At 56.6% G+C, this 20,231-nt stretch overlaps 1 protein-coding gene across 2 annotated transcripts; it reads left to right on the top strand.

Annotated features, from left to right (window-relative positions):
* Window positions 1–4: 4 nt before the first annotated feature.
* On the top strand, window positions 5–20,231 carry PLCD3 (phospholipase C delta 3). 2 transcript variants are annotated; one of them, XM_043904864.1, is made up of 15 exons: window positions 5–277; window positions 11,283–11,444; window positions 11,542–11,770; window positions 12,136–12,265; window positions 13,108–13,336; window positions 13,814–14,015; window positions 14,181–14,325; window positions 15,112–15,264; window positions 16,524–16,652; window positions 16,786–16,936; window positions 17,727–17,843; window positions 18,680–18,846; window positions 18,993–19,128; window positions 19,243–19,392; window positions 19,590–20,231. In XM_043904864.1, the coding sequence occupies exons 1-15, from the start codon at window positions 127–129 to the stop codon at window positions 19,676–19,678; spliced, it is 2,340 nt and encodes a 779-aa protein (XP_043760799.1). In that variant the 5' UTR covers window positions 5–126; the 3' UTR covers window positions 19,679–20,231. The 2 variants fall into 2 exon arrangements, with proteins under 2 accessions (XP_043760799.1, XP_043760800.1); XM_043904865.1 differs by lacking the exon at window positions 5–277 and adding an exon at window positions 4,210–4,647.

Genomic DNA, 20,231 nt, shown 5'->3' with positions numbered 1-20,231 from the left:
CGTCCCTCCCTTTCTCCCTCCTCCCGACACCTCCTCCTCCAGACTCGCTCCCGGCGCCGCTAAATTTCTCCGCTCCGCACCGCGAGCGCTGACCCCGGGCCCGGCCCGGACCCCGGACCCCCGACCATGCTGTGCGGTAGTTGGAGGAGCCGCGGGCGGCAGCCCGAGGAGCCCCCGGTCCCGGCCCAGGTCGCAACGCCCGTAGGGCACCCGTCCCCGCCCGCATCCCAAGACGCCAGCACCAAGAGGCCCGGGCTGCGGGCGCTGAAGAAGATGGGTCAGTGAGCGGCCGGGGTGGCTCCGGGTGGGCGCGGACGCGCCCCGGGGGGCGCATCTTGGGAAGATCGGGGTGTTCCGGCGAGCCGTTCGTGGGCTTCCCAGTAGGGATGTGGGGAGTTTGGCGAGGGATGGAAGGCCAGCGCCGTTCCAGCGGGGGGCGGGGTGGAGTGTCACACCTGGGGTCACCCGAGGTCCCGGGTCTGAGCGAGGCTCCCAGGACGACTTCTGGGAGTATGGAGTGGGAGTTTGGACGAGGGCTGCGGACTGGGGTCCGAGAAGGTTGGGGGAGTAGAAAGGGAGAGACAGGCTTCGGATGCCCGTCACCCCCTCTCGGACACTCTGTACCTTCTAGGGTCTTTGAGCGCTCAGGGCATCCTGGATTCTTGGGCCCCTTAGGGCATGAGAGTTGTAGAAGAGGCTGGCGTCTCATGCCGATCTTCTAACCCTACAGCCCCCACTGGGATTAGAGCACTGGTAGAACTGGTCTAACTGGTGGGAACACTGACCTTTGGGTCAGAAAGCCAAAGTTGCCTTCTTAGATTTGAGGGAAGTCGTGGGGGAACGGAATGCAATTGTGGTTTATCAAGCATCTCCTAGATGCAGGCCAGCACTGGGTGGCTAGGGATATGGTGCCGGTCAGTCTTCTTCACCTTCCTGAGAGGTAGGTGGTGTTCACAGATAAGGTATTCTCCATTTCACAGATGAGGAAGAGAAAGTAAGGAATTTGCCCATGACCATAGAGCTAGTAGAGGGCAAAGGTTGGCGTGTACCCCCACACTGCCCCTGGTACCCTCTCAGAATCTGGGCAAAGTGGGACTGAGTGGGGGTTGAGGGCTTGAATGAGGGGGCGTGTGTGTGAAAGTTACTGTTTAGTATTTATTTTTATTTATCTTATTATTTATTTGGCAGCACCAAGCCTTAGTTTGTGGCTCACAGGCGCTTTAGTTGTGGCGTGTGAAATCTTTAGTTGTGACACATGGGATCTAGTTCTCTGACCAGAGATCAAACCCTGGCCCCTGCAAAGGGGCCAGAGTCTTACAGAGTCTTACCACTGGACCACCAGGGACGTCCCTGTGAGAGTATTTTATACAATGTAAAGTACTGTAAAACTGAAGTGGTGTAGGAGAACTATGGTCAGTAGAATAGTTAATGATGGAGAGGCTAGAGGTGGGGCTGAGGGAATAGAAGGACAAGGTTGCCTGAAGACCTGTGTGAATCTTGGGGTAAAATGCAGAGGTCTCACTTGCCAGTCTTACCTTCTCTTACAGCCACATGTAAGATCTAGTTCCCAGACCAGGAGTTGAACCCATGTGCCCTGCATTGGAAGTGTGGAGTCTTGACCAATGGACCACCAGGGCAGTCCTTCTGGTCTTACTTTCTCTGTCCTCCATTGTTTTTGTTCTTATTTCTACCTCCTTTCATTTGACCTGAATTTATTGAGCGCTGTGTTCTGATCACTGTGGCAGGCACTCTCCTTATAAACACAGAAGACGTGCTCTCTGCCCTGCGCTTCATCAATCACATATGCATTCAGCCAACATTTATTGAGTGCCTGTAGTATGCTCTGCCCTAGGGATTCAGCAACAAACAAGACAGACACAGCCCTGGCCCTCAGAGAGCTGAAGCACCAGCAAGGGTGTCAGACAACGAAACCAAGAAACAAGGCTCTGAAGGGTAGAGCAAGAGGCTGGGAAGCCCTGACTGCACCCCGCAGCAGGAGGGAGGCTAGAGTGAGGCCAAAGGGGAGAGGCAGGGGGAGGCTGGATCCTCGAGGCCCCTCTTTCTCTGGAGGGTGTCAGGAGCTCAGGAAAGGTCTTAGACAAGAGGAGAGCAGGAACTGTGTAGGGTAAGGGTGGGTTGGATGAACACAGGGGTAAAACAGGGAGCCCCACTGGAGGGAGGCTGAGGGGTCAGTTGGGCAAAGTGGTTGGGGGGGAGGCTCAGATGTGAGCTGTGGAACCAGAACGGATTCCAGGACGACGGGGAGGTGGACTGAGCTGGGTTCTGCTGTCGATGGGATCTGGGAGATGTCTGTCGTCGTCCTCTGGTTTACAGGGCAGTGGTGGAGAGGACGACGCCCATGGGGAGCTGAGGTGCTGCGGAGACAGCCAAGGGCTGGCGTTAGGCCTGAGAAGCAGCCCCGGGAGTCAGCCGCCCTCGAGGGTTACGTTTGCCATGGGAGGGTCAAGGTGACGATCCTGCCCACCTGCCTGTCTCCTCATTCCACACACATTTGCCAAGCAAGCCCCGTGGCTCAGGTCCTAAGGAGTCTGCTTGCAATGCATGAGACCCAGTTTCAATCCCTGGGTTGGGAAGATCCCCTGAAGAAGGAAATGGCAACCCACTCCATTATTCTGACCTGGAAAGTCCCATGGATGGAGGAGCCAGGCAGTCCATGAGGTCGCAGAGTTGGACACGACTGAGTGACTTCACATCGGGGTGCCAGGGTGTTGTGCCAGGGCTGGGGCTTCAGAGATGGAGAATACCTAGCCCTGGGGGAGAGGACAGTCTAGGAAACACTTGTAGACAAGTAATTAGCACTGAGCCCAAGACTCAGTGCCCTGTGGCTGAGTAAGGCTGCACGGGAGTTCCGGGCACCCTGTGGACAGTGACACTGTTGGGAACTATGTGGGTGTCACAATGTCACCTGGGCACCCTCCCTCCCCTTGGCTGCTGCACCATCCTGTTGAGTGACTGCCTTCTCAGAGAGGAATGTCAACTCCATGGGGAATGCCCCTTCCCCAGGCCTCGCTGAGTCCAGGAACAGGGTGGAGGCGAAACCCAGGTGTCCTGGGGCCCAGCTGCTCAGGCCCACAAGGCCAAGGCCTATGTCGACCACCCACATAGCTTTCGATGCAACCCCTGCGGCTGCTGCCTCTCCCAGAATGATCCTCAGGGCCGGGCCTGGTCACCGCCTTCTCCACACCCCTTGGTGGTGGTTGAGTTGCTCAGTTGTGTCCGACTCTTGTGGCATCATGGACTGTAGCCCATCCGGAGCCTCTGTCCATGGAATTTCCAGGGCAGGAATATTGGAGTGGTTCGCCATTTTCTTCTCCAGGGTATCTTCATGACTCAGGGATAAAACCTGGGTCTCCTGCATCATAGGCGGTCTCTTGACTGCAGTAGATTCTTTATCAACTGAGCCACCAGGGAAGCCCCACCCCTTAGTCCAACAGAACAGATTTTCTTTCAAATCAGGTCTAGAGGCCAGGGCAGGGAGTGGCTCAGAGTCGAAGGCTCAGAGGGGCTCAAGGAAAAGAAAGGGCTTGGAGGGCCTTACTGGGAGGAACTGAGATGAAGGGGGAGGGAGGCAGCCCCCGTGTTGAGTGGGAGTCATTTGTGGAGCACGGGGTCCAGCCTGCTCCAGCCCCCCTGCCCCTGGGCTGGGCTGCTGGCCCGACCTGTTCCTGGGAAGCCAGGGAAGAGTTGAGCCAAAGAGGAGACGGGAGCACCGTGCAGTGCTGAGCACACAGCAGCCCTGATCCTGTTTAATCCTCTCCATCCCCGGGGAAGGTGCTGAGCTGTCCCCATGTGACATGAGAGGCTCCAGGTGGAGGGGGGGTGCTTTTCACATACTAGCTCATTTAATGTCACAACCCTGTATGAAGTAGGTGTAACCATTAACTTCACTGTATTTTATTTTAAAATGTTTATTTATTTGCACCAGGTCTTAGTTGCGGCATGCAGGATCTTTAGTTGTGCCATGAGACCTCTTAACTGTGCCATGTGGGGTCTAGTTCCCTGACCAGGGATCGAACCTGTACCCCCTGCATTGGAAGCACAAAGTCTTAGCCACTGGACCACTGGGGAAATCCCTAACCTCATTTTTCAAGTGAGAAATCTGAGATTTAGAGAGGTTCAGTAACTTGGCCCAGGATTCAAAGCTCGGAAGTATTTATAGCTAAGAGAGGATTTGAGGATTTGAACCCAGGAAGTCTGCCCAGAGTCCCAGCTCCTAACACAATGAATGGATGAGTGATTTAAGCCTGGTGGGGAGGGACCTGCTACACCCCTCCCCCATATTGGCTCTGCTAACCTCCAGGGGGTGTCCTCATAGGGCTGCCCCCCAAAGTACAGGATGCCCAGTTAAATGCACTTTTCAGATAAACCACACATAATTTGGGACATACTGATACTAAATTATTATTCGTTGTTATCTGAAATCCCCATTTAACTGGGCGTACGGAGTTTTGCCTGGCAGCCCTACCACCCCAGAGCCCCAGTTGCTCCACCCCCACGCCTAATCCCCCGGAGCAGAGCACTGAGTGGGCAGAAGTTGCTCCCTTCCCTCTCCAGTCTGCAAACACCACCAAATGCCACAGGGCAAGCGTGCTCTCCCCACGGTCTGCCCAGAACATGTCCTGCAGGGTGAGTGGGGCTCCCGAGGGGAGGTTGGCAGCTGGTGGGGGGTCTTCCGAGAAGCCCCTGGTCCAGGCAGATGCCTGGCCTGTGTGGTGGGGAGGGCTGGGGTGTGCCAGGCAGGGCTGAGGGGCTGGCTCTTTCCTGCACTGTGGCCCCCTCACCTCTTCTCCTTCTTCAGCTCTGGGGAGCCCCTCTCTCCCATCTCAGCCCCCAAACAGCCTTCACCCCTGGTCTGGCTGAGAAAGGTGATGACACCTTCGCAGCACTGTGTCCGCCTGGAGCAGGGGAGCCCCGCCACCCTTCCCTGACTTTGTTGATGTTTCAGGGAACATTATGGTTTCTGGCACTGAGCTCCACTGAGTTCTCGCCTTGGGTGTGGCAGCCAGCCTGGGTGAGGGGGACTCGCTTGGTACCCAAGGTGTGGGGCTGCCTGCTGGCTCGGGGATTTGGGTGGGAAGGTGTTTGAGACCCCTCACTGTTGCATGTCCCCTCCCAGAGCCTCATGGCCTCAGTCACCATGAAAAGCTGCTCTCCTCCCTGCCCCTGTTGGCGTGAAGCTGACGGCTGTCTGTCGCTCTTGCCTGCATGTCTCACATTCCTTCTGGAGTCCTGTGTGCCCTTCCTGAATGTGCACTGGTGCGTGTGCGTGCGCACACAGACACACACAGACACACAGACACACAGACACACACACAGACACACACACACACACTGCCTAGTTTCCATACCAAGCGAATCACCTTCCTCCCACCTGCCGACCGCCCCTGCCCCCCCCAACAGGTGCACACACCATATATGCATACACCACCCTACACACACCTTCAGTCCTTATACACCCTGGCCTCCATATACACCCTATGACCACACAGCACCTCTCACCCCTGCCCCCTACACAGTCCTTACATCCGCCCCTGCCTTGGGCCACCCACACTGTTCAGCATACATGGCTCCTCCTCTCTGACCTTCAGTGGCCCATCTATGAGAAGGGTGGAATTTTTTTTTTAACATTAAACAAAATGTATTTGTTTTTAAAAAAGAAAAAAAATGTATTTGTTTTTGGCTGCGCTGGGTCTTTTGGGTTGCTGTGCGAGGGCTTTCTCTAGATGTGTCAAGAAGGGGCTACTCTCTAGTTGTGGTGTGCAGGCTTCTCATTGCGGTGTCATCTCGTTTCGGAGCACGGGCTCTAGGGCGTGTGGCCGCAGTAGTTGCAGCTCCCGGGCTCCAGACCACAGGCTCAGTAGTTTTGTGGCTCACGGGCTTAGTTGCTCTGCTGCGTGTGGGATCTTCCCAGATCAGGGATTGACCCTGTGTCTCCTGCATTGGCAGGCAGATTCTCTTCCAATGAGCCACCGGGGAAGTCCAGAAGGGTGGGATTTAAGGGGCAGAGATGAACTTGGCCTCCCACAGCCTCTTCCAACTCTGTCGCTGAGGCAGATTTCTGCCCCACCCCAAGCCTTGGCCACAGAACCCCTCTGGCCCCCAGACCATACACAGCCTGAACTGCCCAGGCCGAAGGTGGTCGCTGGGAAACTGTGGGGCTGCCATTTCCCACCACCTTCCGGTCCCTCTCTGGGGGCAGAGGTGAGCCTTCAGCTCGGGGAAGATGTCTGGGCCCGAGCTGATGACAGTGGGCTGAACAGGAGACAAAACCAGCTGGAGGCCGTGAGACTGAGGAGCAGGGATGGAGCAAATTAACCATCTTCCTTCCCAGGCGTTGCCTCAGTTTCCTTCTTTATATCATTTATTTCAAGCTCCCTGTGGACGGGCTCCAGGTGGATCAGGGTTCAGCCCCATAGAGCCCTTTGGGTGAGCTTCCTCCCCAGTTCTCAACACACTCCAGCTCCACCACTTACCGACCCTGCAACCCTGAACGAATTCATTAGCTGCCTCTTTAACAGCTTTATTGAGAATTAATTCAGCCATTTAAAGTGCATGGTGGTTTCTGGCTTGCGTGCTCAGTCGCTTCAGTCATGTCCAACTCTTTGCGACCCTACGGACTGTAGCCCACCAGGCTCCTCTGCCCATGGGGTTCTCCAGACAAGAAAACTTGAGTGGGTTTCCATGCCCTCCTCCAAGGGATCTTCCCTACCCAGGGACTGAACCTGCATCTCCTGCATTGCAGGTGGATTCCTTACACACTGAGCCAGCTGGGAAGCCCCTCCTGGCATATTACATTATTATTACCGTTATTTTTGGCTGTGCCATGCGGCATGTGAGATCTTAGTTTCCCCACCAGGGATCGAACTCATGCCCCCTGCATTGGGAGCACGGAATGCTAACCACTGGACCACCAGGGAAGTCCCTTTATTTCTAAAAATTGTTCTCAAATATATCTAACATAAAATTGGCCATGTAAACCATTTTGAAGCAGATAATTTAGTGGCATTAATTACATTGACAATGTTGTGCTATTTCCAAAACTTTCCCATCACCCTAAACAGAAGCTCTGTAACCATTGGGCCATAATTCCCTGTTTGTCCCTTTCTGAAATCCCTGGTAATCTCTAATTTACTTTCTGTCTCTGAATTTTTTAAATTGAGGTATAATGATATAAAATGTTTCTGTGGATTTGACTGTTCTAGGTCCCTCATGTAAACGGAATCGTATGTTTGTCCTTCTGGGTCTGGCTTATTTCACTTAGCATAATGTTGTCAAAGTTCATCCATGTCGTACTTTGCAGAGATCAGACTTCACTCTTTATACGGCTGAATAATATCCCACCGAATGGAAGACCACATTTCACTTATCCGTTTATCTGCTGATAGACACTTGGGTTCATTCCACCTTTTGGCTACTGATTGTTCTCATTTTCACTACTATTATTTCATGATTGTTCCCCAACCTGCTCGGTCGAGGTGGCCATGGTGCTGGCCCAGCCCCACTCCAGAAATGGATAGATAGGAAGAAATGGATAGATAAAGAACCCACGGAAACTGCAGGAAGTAGGCTCCTCGTGAACCTGCTCCAAGTGAATAGGAATGAGGTCCAGGAAACATCTGCGGGTTTGGGTCTGGCAGGACTGAAAAATGTTTACTGGGCGGCTAGGCAGAGGGACAGGCCTCTCCCAGGATCACTGCGCAGAGCTTGGACCCTCCTCCTGACCTCACCTCCTTACCTCTGCCCGCCTTGTCTGACACCCCCTACCTCTCACTATCCCAGAGTTCAGAAGCTCAAGCAATGGAAAAACTGCTCAGCACTTGGCCCAGCCTGGCCCTTCACCCTCATTCTGTGAAGCCTTTCCACTGGCAGTGTGGTTGGAAGACAGTGTGGTCCAAGGGGCAGTGTGATCTGGGGGCTCTTGCTGGGAGGGCGTGCAGAATGGAATATCACCCCTTCCCGAAACAGGCTCTTGGCGGGCTGGGGTGAGGGCCAGGAGAAGGGCCCACCTCAACGTGGGAATCTGTCCCTCTGGGGGGCCAGTCAGGAGTTCAGGCTGCCTTTCTCTGCCTTTGTCCAGAAAACTCTGGACAAAACAGGCCCTCGGTGATGGTGACGGTGACTCACCTCCATTTCCGGCCTTAGTCATTCACCAGCGCCCCTCCTCCCCGCCCCCCAACTCTGGGCTTGGCATCACAGGGCTGGCCGGGTCAGGGGAGGTGGCTCCAGCTACAGAGCTCAGTTGTCATGGAAATGAGAAGTCCCCTTTCCCACAGCTGAGAAGGTCGAGAAGGGGTGGGCTCAGCCCCGGTGGCACTGCAGGGCCCCCTGACTGCCCTGCCCCCCACCCTCAGGAAGAGAGAATGCAGAGGTTGTCCAGATATGAAGATAGGGGGCTGAGGGTCTGGTGAGTCTCTTGGCCTGACACACGCCATGTTCTAGCTCTTTGTCTGGAAGCAGGAGGGTTCCACCTCCCCTTCCTGGCTAGGTGGCACTGAGTGGCCATTGACCCTTCCAGAAGGCCGCAGTCCCCAGGACAATGGGCCTCTATTCCTTCCTTTATTTTAAAGGGAGACCCCTTCGAGCCATTAGGGTCACACATTGGCCCCAAGGGGGACCATAGCCTCTTCTATTTATTTATTTTTTTATATATTTATTCAGCTGCATCAGGTCTTAGTGATGGCATGGGGGAATGTTGTTGCATCATGCTGATCTCTTCTGGCCACACACAGACTCTCTAGTTGCAGCACAAGGGCTTCGAAGTTGCATTTAGCTGCTCCAGAGTGCACAGGCTCCACAGCATGTGGGATCTTAGTTCCCCGACCAGGGATCGAACCTGTGTCCCTTGCATTGGCAGATGGATTCTTAACCACTGGACCATGAGGAAAGTCCCACAAGGTAGGACAGATACCTGATGTACCGATACCCAATCCCCAACCTGCACCTGTTGAACAAGAATCTCTGGGTCATGGCTTTTGCAACCTCTCCAGGTGATTCTGACGCACAGTCAGGGTTGAGAAACCCTGACTCACCAGGCTGCTGCTCAGAAGTCGGGACAGATGGCTGAGGGCTGGGACTAGAATGCCCTTAGTCCCCCAGCTGTCTCTCTATCTGCCTCCCCTTTCAGAAAACACCGACTGCAAGCCTGGCTCTGGGACAAGCCCTGGGGTGAGGACATCCCAGTGCTTCAGTTTATTAAAAATCCACTGAAATTACAATTTAGGTGGGCTGATTTAATTAAAGTAAAAAGTGTCGTTGGTAGTCAGGGAAGGGGAACTCCCATTTGAGGATAAATCAGAGAAGGCTTCCTAGAGGAGGTGGTATCTGAGCTGGTCCTTGAAGGACTCTGATATGAAGAAGAGATGGAGAAGGATCCTACAAAGGCTCCCAGAGAGAGGGAGAGGCAGTTGCAGGGATTTAGACTTGACTCCTCAGGTCAGAGTTTGCAATCAGGCAAGCAGGGTCTTTGAGGGATGGGGCACAGAGCCTAAAGCCAAGCCCAGTGCTGGGAGCTTGTTAAAATAAAAGGAGGAAGAGAGGCCCACTGTCCTGTTTCCTTTGGCACACACAATGGTGTTTTGGGATTTTTACTTCAATTTGATTTAATTGCCAACACTGAAAAATTTGGAGGCATCACATACAAATTCAGATTCCAGTTCTCTGGAATCTCTGGGCCCACATCCACCCCTGGCTGTCCCCGTCCTTTCCAAAGGGCGTGGACCCTACAGTTTGACTGGTTCCCACCCATTCTATTGTCCCCTGACTCACAAACTTTTGATTTTGACCCCTGCTGAGACACATCCAAGCAAAGGGAGTGGCCCCACGGAGCAGGCAGCTGCTGGACTGAATTTTGGATTTTGCAGCAGCTACTATTGTGGTCGCCACTTTATGAATGGAGAACTGGAGGCTTAGAGCAGTCACAGGGTAATGCCACCATGGCCGTGTCAGTGACAGAAGTGACAGAGCTGGGATTTGACTCCCTGAATCCCGCTCTGCCCTAGGTCCCCAGGCCCAGGGTGGTTGCAGGGAGGGGCAAAGAGGATAGAAGAAGGAGCAGAGGGGTCAGTGTGCTGGCCAAGGGTGAAGATGCTGAAGCCTGACCTCCAGGGTTTAAAGCCTGTTTCCACCACGCCCCAGCCATGGAATTCTGGCAAGTTCCCGAAGCATCTCTGCACTTGTTTTCCCGTGTGTTAATACATGAGTGGAGTCTGGCATGTAGTAGGTGCCTTATAAGCATTTTGTCATATTTTGTCATATTAAGGAAGAGGGACGCTATGACTGGAGAGCCCGTGGGGTTGTGACAGTGTCTGGACAAGGGGGATACCCAGTGTCACAAGAGATCATGCTTTCTGCTGGACCTCACCAGGGCATCTGGAGGTCAGCCCCAGGCTGGCCAAAGCAGGGCTGGGCCTGGCCTGCTTGGTCTGAGACCCTGGAGCCAGAGTGACCTCCTTGTCCTTGAGAAAGCAGAGGTGAGGAGCTTGGGTTGCAATAAGAAAGATTTAGGTTGGATAATGAGACTACCCTCTTGATGATGGTTGGATGAAATGAGTCTGAGCAAATTCCAGGAGATAGTGAAGGACAGGAAAGCCTGGCATATGCTGTAGTCCATGGGGTTGTAAAGAGTCGGACACGATTGAGCAATCGAACAAAAACAACCCTCTTGATGGTCAGAGTTTTCTCTCAAGGGAAAAGGCCCTTGATGGCAGATTCTAGGCTTGAAGCCTGGAGGGCAGTGGCAGAAAAGGTGACCTTTAACAGGCTGGAGCCCCAGTCAGTGTCTTCCCTGGAGGCTCAGACGGTAAAGCGTCTGCCCGCAATGCGGGTCTGCCCGCAATTGACCCGGGTTCCATCCCTGGGTCGGGAAGATCCCTGGAGAAGGAAATGGCAACCCACTCCAGTATCCTTGCCTGGAGAATCCCATGGACGGAGGAGCCTGGTGGGCTACAGTCCACAGGGTTGCAAAGAGTTGGACATGACTGAGTGACTTCACTTCTTCTTCACTTCAAGGCCTCCAGGGGAGGCTTGGGAGGAGGGCCAGGCTGTTACTGGCACCCGTTCCAGGGGGATACATCAAACACAGGCCTTGGGGCCAAAAAGCCTAGAGCCAAAGCCAGTTCCCTGACCTGGAGAGGAGGAGCCGCCTGGGGAAGTCCTCCCAGACTTGAGGCCGGAGGATGCTTCTCCCTGCTGGGGAGTGGGTTGAGGGAGAACGTGAGGGCGGGGCCGGAGGCCAGGGCGCCCATGGTCTCCCATCCCCGCAGGCCTGTCGGAGGATGAGGACGTGCGGGCCATGCTGCGGGGCTCCCGTCTCTGCAAGATCCGCTCTCGGACCTGGCAGAAGGAGCGGCTGTACCGGCTGCAGGAGGACGGCATGAGCGTGTGGTTCCAGCGGCGCATCCCGCGTGCGCCTTCGCAGCACATCTGTGAGCGGAACCAGGGAGGGCATGGGCGGGCTGGGGACAGTGGCGGCCTGGCCTCGTCGCCCTGACCCGGCCGCGCGCGGCCCGTTCCTCTCCACAGTCTTCGTCCAACACATCGATGCCATCCGCGAGGGCCACCAGTCCGAGGGCCTGCGGCACTTCGGGGGCGCCTTCGAGCCGGCACGCTGCCTCACCATCGCCTTCAAGGGGCGCCGCAAGAACTTGGACCTGGTGGCGCCCACGGCCGAGGAGGCGCAGCGCTGGGTGCGTGGTCTGGCCAAGCTGCGCGCGCGCCTCGAAGCCATGAGCCAACGCGAGCGCCTTGACCAATATCCTCCCGGGGAATGTGGCAGGCTGGCATGGAGGGGTGCCAGCCCCATGCCGGGAGGACTCCCAGCCCCATGGGAGGCGTGGCTCCACGCTTAGGGGCTTTTAGATTTGAGACCGAGCCCTTGTCTTCAGAACTGAGGGTGGCAGCCAGGCGTCCTCTGGGGAGCCCGGGTCCCACAAAGGATGCGCTCCTTTGGTGCTCAGGCAGTTCACAGGCTGAGGGGAACGCACAGTTCCCGAACTGGGAGCCCCCAGGCGGGAGGGGGTGAGTGTGCCTGTAGTCAGGGGAGATTGCTATCTGTCAGTTACCTGTCAGCTGGGGGCGGGGCCCAGCCTCTTGCGGGTATTTCCTGAGCACCCACACCTGGATCCACTCCTATCTGCACCGGGCAGACTCCAATCAGGACAGTCAGATGAGCTTCAAGGAAATCAAGAACCTGCTCCGCATGGTCAATGTGGACATGAACGACATGTACGCCTACCGCCTCTTCAAGGTGGGCACCTGCTACCAGTCTGATCTCTGCCCCCCCAGCCGTGGGAGTCCTCAGTTCCCCCGCCCCACCCCCACCCCAGGCTTTTGTGGAGAGTGGCCTCTTTCTGCAGAAAGGCTGCATCTGGGCCTTACTCTACCCTTTCACCCAGGGAAGCCACTGAGCCAGGTTGCGAGCCTGGGCCCACAGCCCCTTCCTCACCCTCAGGCAGAGCCCAGGTAGCGAGGACCTCGGGCTCATGGGCACACACGTGAGCGCACCCCCTCCATTGTAGCGTGTGTGGCACCTCCACACGTGACCATGTACACCCTACGTGTGGGAGGGGCCCACAGGGGTGGGCTCTGCACCCACGGCCCAGTTGGAGCACGCGGACTGTGTGACCCTGAAGGATGGGGGGACCACGGCCGCTGTGCTCCTGGACGGACGGCGCCGCGGGGACTGCACCGCATGCCGTCTCAGCTGTGCGTTGCTCGTTGACCTTGGGGTGGACGTGTGAAAACAGTACAGCATACGCACCAGAGCGGGGCCTCCGGCACAGAGGCTCAGCCCTGCCTGAGGCTCACAGTTTTTCCTCCCCCATCTTGATTCTTGGGGTAGGCAGAGGGATAAGCCCTGAACCCAAGAGACTGTCTTTAGAACCCCAGCCCTGCGATTTAACAGCTGCGTGAGTCTGAGTGAGACCTGCGGCCTCGCCAGCTCTCAGTTTTTCCACCTGTGAAATGGGAGACGTCACCTCCCTTCCCAGCCGTGGTGGATGACGGGGGTGTGTACAGAGCACGGGTGTGAGAGCACCCGGCTCTCCCAGGGCGTCGTCCTCCCCTGAGCCTCTCCCTCTTGCCCTCTAGGAGTGTGACCACTCCAAAAATGAGCGGCTGGAAGGGCCTGAGATCGAGGAGTTTCTGCGGCGGCTGCTGAAACGCCCTGAGTTGGAGGAGATCTTCCATCGGTACTCGGGAGAGGACCGCGTGCTGAGTGCCCCTGAGCTGCTGGAGTTCCTGGAGGACCAGGGCGAGCGTGAGGCCACGCTGGCCCACGCCCAGCAGCTCATCCACACCTATGAGCTCAACGAGACAGGTGAAGAAGGGTCTGACAGGTGGGGTTGGGGCCAGCGCAGCCCGGGGCTTGGCGTCTGACAGGTCTAGCTTCCCAGCTAAGTGGGCTCTGCTGTTCCTGACTGTGGGCACCATCTTGGGCAGCTCACCTCACCTCTTTGAGACTCAGCCACCATCTCTGTAAATTGGCATAGTAGTGTATCTTCCTCACAGGGTTGGGTTGAAATTAAATGGCATAACTCGGGAGTCCCCGAGTCTAGTGGTGGTCTAGTGGTTAAGATTCTGGGGTTTCACTGCTGTGGGGCCCGAGTTCAATCCCTGGTCAGGAAACTGAGATCCCAGAAGCTGTGTGGCAGAGCCAGAAAAAAAAAAGGCATAGCTGAGTCCAGTCAGTAGACAAGTGCTCATTATTATTAAGTTGAGTGAGCTTTGAGATTCTGGGGGCCAGACACAGGGTTCCCTGCATAGCCTGATGCTCTCTTCTGCCCATTTTCTGCAGCCAAGCAGCATGAGCTGATGACACTGGATGGCTTCATGATGTACCTGTTGTCCCCTGAGGGGGATGCCTTGGACCCAGCCCACACACGCGTGTTCCAGGACATGGACCAGCCCCTTGCCCACTACTTCGTCTCCTCCTCCCACAACACCTATCTGACCGACTCTCAGATCGGGGGACCCAGCAGCACCGAGGCCTACGTCAGGTACCACGATGCGGGGGTGGCGGAGGTGAGCAGATTTGGGAGCCGGTTTGGGGGTGATAAGGGGCTCAGCTCCCACCATGGGCTTCCTGGGGCCTACCTGGAGGCCTGTCCATTGCCCTGCTCTGTGCCACCCACAAGATACTTTGTCCATCTGTCTGTCCGCAGGGCCTTTGCCCAGGGATGCCGCTGTGTGGAGCTGGACTGCTGGGAGGGGCCAGGAGGTGAGCCGGTCATCTATCACGGCCACACCCTCACCTCCAAGATCCTCTTCCGAGATGTGATCCAGGCAGTGCGAGAGCATGCCTTCACGGTGAGCCCCGGGACCCCCACACTCAGCCCCAGAGCCTTGCCGGCAACCCCAGCTGATCTCGGTCCTTCCAAAAGAATCCCCTGGGACTTCCCTGGTGGTCCAGTGGTTAGGACTCCACACTTCCACTTCAAGGGGCATGAGTTCAATTCCTGGCCGGGGAACTAAGATCCTGCATGCTGTGCAGTGTGGCCAAGACAAAAAACAAAAGAAACCCCTTCCCAGAGACTCACTTTCACCAAGTGCTGCTGGGACAGCTGGCCAGCGGGGTGGAATAAAGCTGGACGAGAGGCTCCCTTCTCCCACCCTCACGTTTAGTAATTGTATGAAAATCATAAAATTTCCAGAAGGAAACCGTGTGGGTAGGGAAGGACATTTTAATCGTGACTCACAAAGAGGAAATCATAAAAGAGAAGCTCAACGTTGCACCTGCATAAAATTGCCACATGTGTCAAGCTATAGGAATCTTTCCATCAACAAATAATGGGCTGGGACGAAAAGTGTGCAACCTAAATGGCATGGTCAGTGTCATTAACGTATAAATAACATTTATTAAAAAAAAAAAACATTCCTGCAGCCACTCTCAACTCCCCAGACAGTCCACCCCCGTCCCCGTGGCCCCAGATCTGACCTCTGCCCCTCCATGGACACACTGACCCCAGTCTCCCCTAGAGTGGGTTCTCCAGACATCTGCCTGCCTGTCCTGAAGGGGGTGGGGGGCTGGGTGTAGCAGGGGTCCTGGCTGGGAGGGGGCGAGTGTCTCTGAGCTGCTGCCCCTCCCCCTCACAGGTGTCCCCGTACCCTGTCATCCTATCCCTTGAGAACCACTGCGGGCTGGAGCAGCAGGCTGCCATGGCCCGCCACCTGCACACCATCCTGGGGGACATGCTGGTGACGCAGACACTGGACTCCCAGAATCCTGAGGAGCTGCCGTCCCCAGAGGTAAGGCTCTCAGACCCCCAGCCTGGGTAGGGGGAGGGTCTGGCTCCAAGGTTGACCATCCAGCTTTGTTCAGGACCCTTCTCCTCTGTCTTAACCTTCTGGGTTTTTTTCTTTTGGCCGCCTTTTGTGGCATATGGGTTCTTAGTTCCCAGACCAGGGATCGAACCCACACCTCCTGTAGTGGAAGTGTGGAGTCTTAACCACTGGACTGACAGGAAAGTCCTCTCTGCCCTAACCTTCTCCTGTGTCACTCTTCATCTGACATCTGCCACCCTGGGGTCTTGTCACTTGTCTCCCTTCCATTTTGACTAGATGCCTCCCACCCTTGCCCCTGGCATGCAAGGCCCTCCACGACCTGGCCTGACCTCCCCACCCTGCCTCCTGCCCACAGAGAACCCGCGGGCTTGGCCGTCCCCTTGTTTGACACTGCCTTCTCCACCTGGAGCTCCCGTCCCAGCCACCTGGGCTCACCAAGCGCCACCTGCTTAGAGTCTAGCTCAGTAAAGGGCCTCTTCCTGTGGCCTTAGCAACTTCCTCAGCGCTCTGGCCACAAGTGGTCCATTTTCCTCTCTCCCACACCCCAGAGCATTTTATCTGCCTCTTCAGGACATTTATCCTTTTGGGGTTCTTGGAGAAAACTCTCCTCCTACTCCCAATCCCAAATTACACAGGAAATCTGGGTTCACCTTTGTGTGTGATTTGACTTTTTTTTATTAGTATGAAAAAAACATACATGTGGTGAAAGAAAAAATAGAGCATACACCATGAAAAATGGATTTTCTTCCATTCCTGCTCCCCTTGTCCTATTTCTGAAGTGATCACCTTCAATGGTGTCTTGTATATTCTTCCAGAACTTTCCATGCGTCTGTATACCTATATACCTGTGCATAGTGATCTTCTCTTTCAAGTGATAGACAAAGAAGATCACGTGAACACGTGTTCTATCCACACTTCTTTCATGTGAGATCTTTTTTGAAGAGAACGCCTTCTCTTTCAACCCTGAGCTGCCTCATTCATTTTATTGGCTGCCTTGCAGTATTCAGAGGCTTGGAGGCATCTCATTAGCCAGTCCCCTGTGGATAGTCCCATAGGCTGTTTCCCTCATAGGTTTTTTCCTGTTAGAAACATCACTCATGTGTGTCTCTTTTCCTGCTCACCACCCCAAGCCAGCCCCTCACACAGTGGTGTCTGAATGATAGACTGACACATAGAATGATATACGGGCAGGAGAACTTCATTCTTCCATGTTGGATCTACAGAGGCTGAAAGGCCGGATCCTGGTGAAGGGGAAGAAGAGTGAGGACAGTCGAATCCTATCAGACCGGGAGGAGGAGGATGAAGAGGAAGATGAAGAGGAGGGAGCGGGGGCCATAGAGCAGAGGCCGCGGGTGAGTGGGCCCGCCCGGGTGGGCCAGTGCGGGGTGGGGCTCGGGGACAGGTGGCCGAGAGAAGGGGGGTGGGAGGACCTGGGGGCTGGAGCTGGTGGGTGGGGGCAGAGCCCCGCTGAGGCGTGTCTCCCAGGCCAAGCAGATCTCCCCGGAGCTGTCGGCGCTGGCCGTGTACTGCTGTGCCACGCGCCTGCGGACCCTGCGCCCCGCCCCGGTTCCACCCCAGCCCTGCCACGTCAGCTCCCTCAGCGAGCGCCAGGCCAGGAAGCTCAGCCGAGAGGCAGGTGGGAGCCAGGATGCGGGGCATCTGAGGCAGGAGGGAGGTGGGGACCGGCACTCCGGGTCCCCGGAGACTCCGGGTGGGTGGGAGATGCTGATGTTGATCTGGAAAGGAGAGTGAAAGGGCTTTGGGGGCAGTGAAGAGAGGGGCTTAGGGAATGAGTGTCCAGCACCGGGCTAGCTGTACATGCAGGAAGACGGCACTGGGGCGAGGGAGACTGATGTCTGCCTTCACGGACGCACAGCTTAGTCCGGGGCCAGACACAGATGGATAACTGCGGTGCGGGGTGATCCACTGGGTCTGACAGAGGCTGGGGGAGTCCTGTAGCCGGGGGAGGAAGCAGCCAGATGAAGAGGGGGAGGGGACTTCCAGACAGGAGAAGCAGGTTGTCCCAAGGCCTGGAGCTATGACATACACGGAAGGGTTCCTGGAACCCGAGGCGGGGCTGGAGGAGTGTTTGTGGATTGAACAATGAAAGACGGATTGCAGCCTGGGGCCAGGGGCTCCACCCACGAAGTCGGGAATGTGGGGACTTCGGGTGGGATGCAGAGCCAGGCTGTGGGGGGGTCCCTGCACCTCTCTGGACTTCAGCAGCCTCCTCATGAGGACCCCCCGCCCCCTCATCAGAGAGAATGAGGAAAGGGGGCAGCGGGAGCTGGCAATGGGAGTTTTGCCTGTTCCCAACTGGTCTCTGGAGGTGGTGGGGGGCGGGCAAGGTGATTGACAGGCTCTGGCACCCAGTGAGCGAGTGATACCCCAGCGGCCACCACAGTCCCACCCCACCTCTCCCCCAGGGAACAGCTTCGTCAGGCACAATGCCCGCCATCTGACCCGTGTCTACCCACTGGGGCTGCGGATGAACTCGGCCAACTACAGCCCCCAGGAGATGTGGAACACGGGCTGTCAGCTGGGTGAGTGGGGGCAGCAGAAGAGGGGGTGGGGGGCCACTTTGTGGGGGTGCGGCTCTGGGAGCCATGGAGTTCCCAGCAGTAATGGGGCCACGGGGCTTTCCAGAAGTCGTAAACATGAGTCTCATAGATAACGATTATTAAAAGGCTTGTCAACAGGGTAGGTAGGGAAACACAAGTCAGGGTTGTTGGTTCTTGCCAGTGTAAAATCTCAATTTTTTTTATGAAGGTAGAAATTAAAAGGGCTTCCCAGGTGGCTTAGTGGTAAAGGAGCCGCCTGCCAATGCAGAGACACAAGAGACGCAGGTTCCATCCCTGGGTCGGGAAGATCCCCCCAGAAAAGGAAATGGCAACCCATTCCAGTCTGCTTGCCTGGAGAATCCCATGGACACAGGAACCTAGAAGGCTGCCATCCATACGGTCGCGAAGAGTTGGACACAGCTGAGGACAGAAAAACACTTCCACTCCCTTGTGCCCTTAACATAAACACACACACATACACAGAAGCAGTCCCTACTAAGCCCACCCTGGCGAGAGTGGGCTCTGAAGGACAATGAGCATCGCCAAAGGAGAGGAGTGTGCCCCTTGGGGTAGCCAGGGAAACCTCTCTCTGGCCTTGAGGGATTCCAGCCATGAAGTACAGGTGATAGTGCGGCTGGGTCCCTGGCTGCCATGTTGCCCCCAAGCCATGGTGGGGTGCTACTCCCACCCACCCTCCCTGGAGAGAACCAAGTCCTCTCCTTACAAAGTCTGTCTGCAGGGAGGGCAATGAGCCCCTGAGACTGAGCAGTGACGAGAGGGCCACTAAGAGGCCCTGCCCGCCCCTGCTGTGTCCACAGTGGCCCTGAACTTCCAGACACCGGGTTACGAGATGGACCTCAATGCCGGGCGCTTCCTCGTCAACGGGCAGTGCGGCTACGTCCTGAAACCCGCCTGTCTGCGGCAGCCCAACACAACCTTTGACCCTGAGTGTCCTGGGCCCCCCAGAACGACTCTCACCGTCCAGGTCAGAGGCCTGGGCCATGCCCTGCCCGGGTCCCCTCTGCGGGGGTGGCACCAGCCCGAGGACAACAAAGACCTGGGGAAGGCCCAGGAGGGTGGTGTGAGCACCTCGGGCCAGGCTGCAGCCCCCACCCTCTTCTCCCCGCACAGGTGCTGACGGCGCAGCAGCTGCCCAAGCTGAATGCCGAGAAGCCCAATTCCATTGTGGACCCGCTGGTGCGCATTGAGATCCACGGGGTGCCCGCGGACTGTGCTCGCAAGGAGACCAACTATGTGCTCAACAACGGTGCGTGGGGACCCTGCTGGGGTTGGGGGAGTAAGGGGCGGACCGCAGAGAGCGGAGGGAGGTGCTGGGCGGGGCTGGCCCTGCGGGCTCTTGACTGCCAGGCCTGCGCCCTAGGCTTCAACCCCCGCTGGGGGCAGACCCTGCAGTTCCAGTTGCGGGTTCCGGAGCTGGCGTTGGTCCGGTTCGTGGTAGAGGATTATGATGTCACCTCCCCCAATGACTTCGTGGGCCAGTTCACGCTGCCTCTCAGCAGTCTGAAGCAAGGTTGGTGGGGGTTGGTGGGGGTGGAAAGGGATGGGGTGTCCAGGCCTCCAAGACCCTGTTCATTGGGGCCGCCCATTTCCTCCGAGAGCCTGCCCTGAGCCAGGCCACCCTGGGGGTGGGCTGCGGTCTGCACCCTACACACCTGGCCATGTGGGGCCGTGGACAGAGAAGCTGACGTGGGGCTACCCTCCCCGCAGGGTACCGCCACATCCACCTGCTTTCCAAGGACGGGGCCTCACTGTCACCGGCCACTCTCTTTGTCCACATCTGCATTCGGGGCTCCTGACTGCGAGGCTGAGCCACCCTGGGTTCTGCAGCTGCCAGTCTGCGTCCCACGCCCTCCAGAGTGGGCGGGGTGATGGAGGACCAGCCCCTCCAGCCTCCTGCTGAGCCTGCCAGGCTCTGGTCGCAACTGGGTGCTGGGGACTGCCTGCACCCCTCCTGAAGAATGGGCAGTTGCTCCTTGCTCCAGGCTGTGAGATGGCCTCAGCCCACCTGGTTGTCGTGGCTTATGAAGAGCCAGGCCTGGTGCTGCCAGGAGACTTAGGGAGCGGGACTTGTGAGCCCTCGACCACTCTCTGCCCCCCAGCGGGGCCATCGCAGCCTCCTTCCCACGAGGAGTCCAGCCAACCCCCGTCCCCTCCCTCGGCATTAGCCACCCGCTAAGGCCCTCCTTCCCTCTCCAGCTCTTGAACCTGAGCTCCCTTCCCCTGTTAAAGCAAGGAGGGAGAGGGAGGCTCAGCTCTGGGGAGACCTAGGAGTCAGTTTCTAACTTGTGCCTTAGAAGAGCCCTAGAGAGGTCAGTAGAACAAAATAAAGAAGCAAGTTTATCACTGCCA

Source organism: Cervus elaphus, chromosome 5 (genome assembly GCF_910594005.1).
Source record: "Cervus elaphus chromosome 5, mCerEla1.1, whole genome shotgun sequence".
Classification (NCBI taxonomy): domain Eukaryota; kingdom Metazoa; phylum Chordata; class Mammalia; order Artiodactyla; family Cervidae; genus Cervus; species Cervus elaphus.
This window is presented reverse-complemented; position numbering and strand designations above follow the sequence as displayed.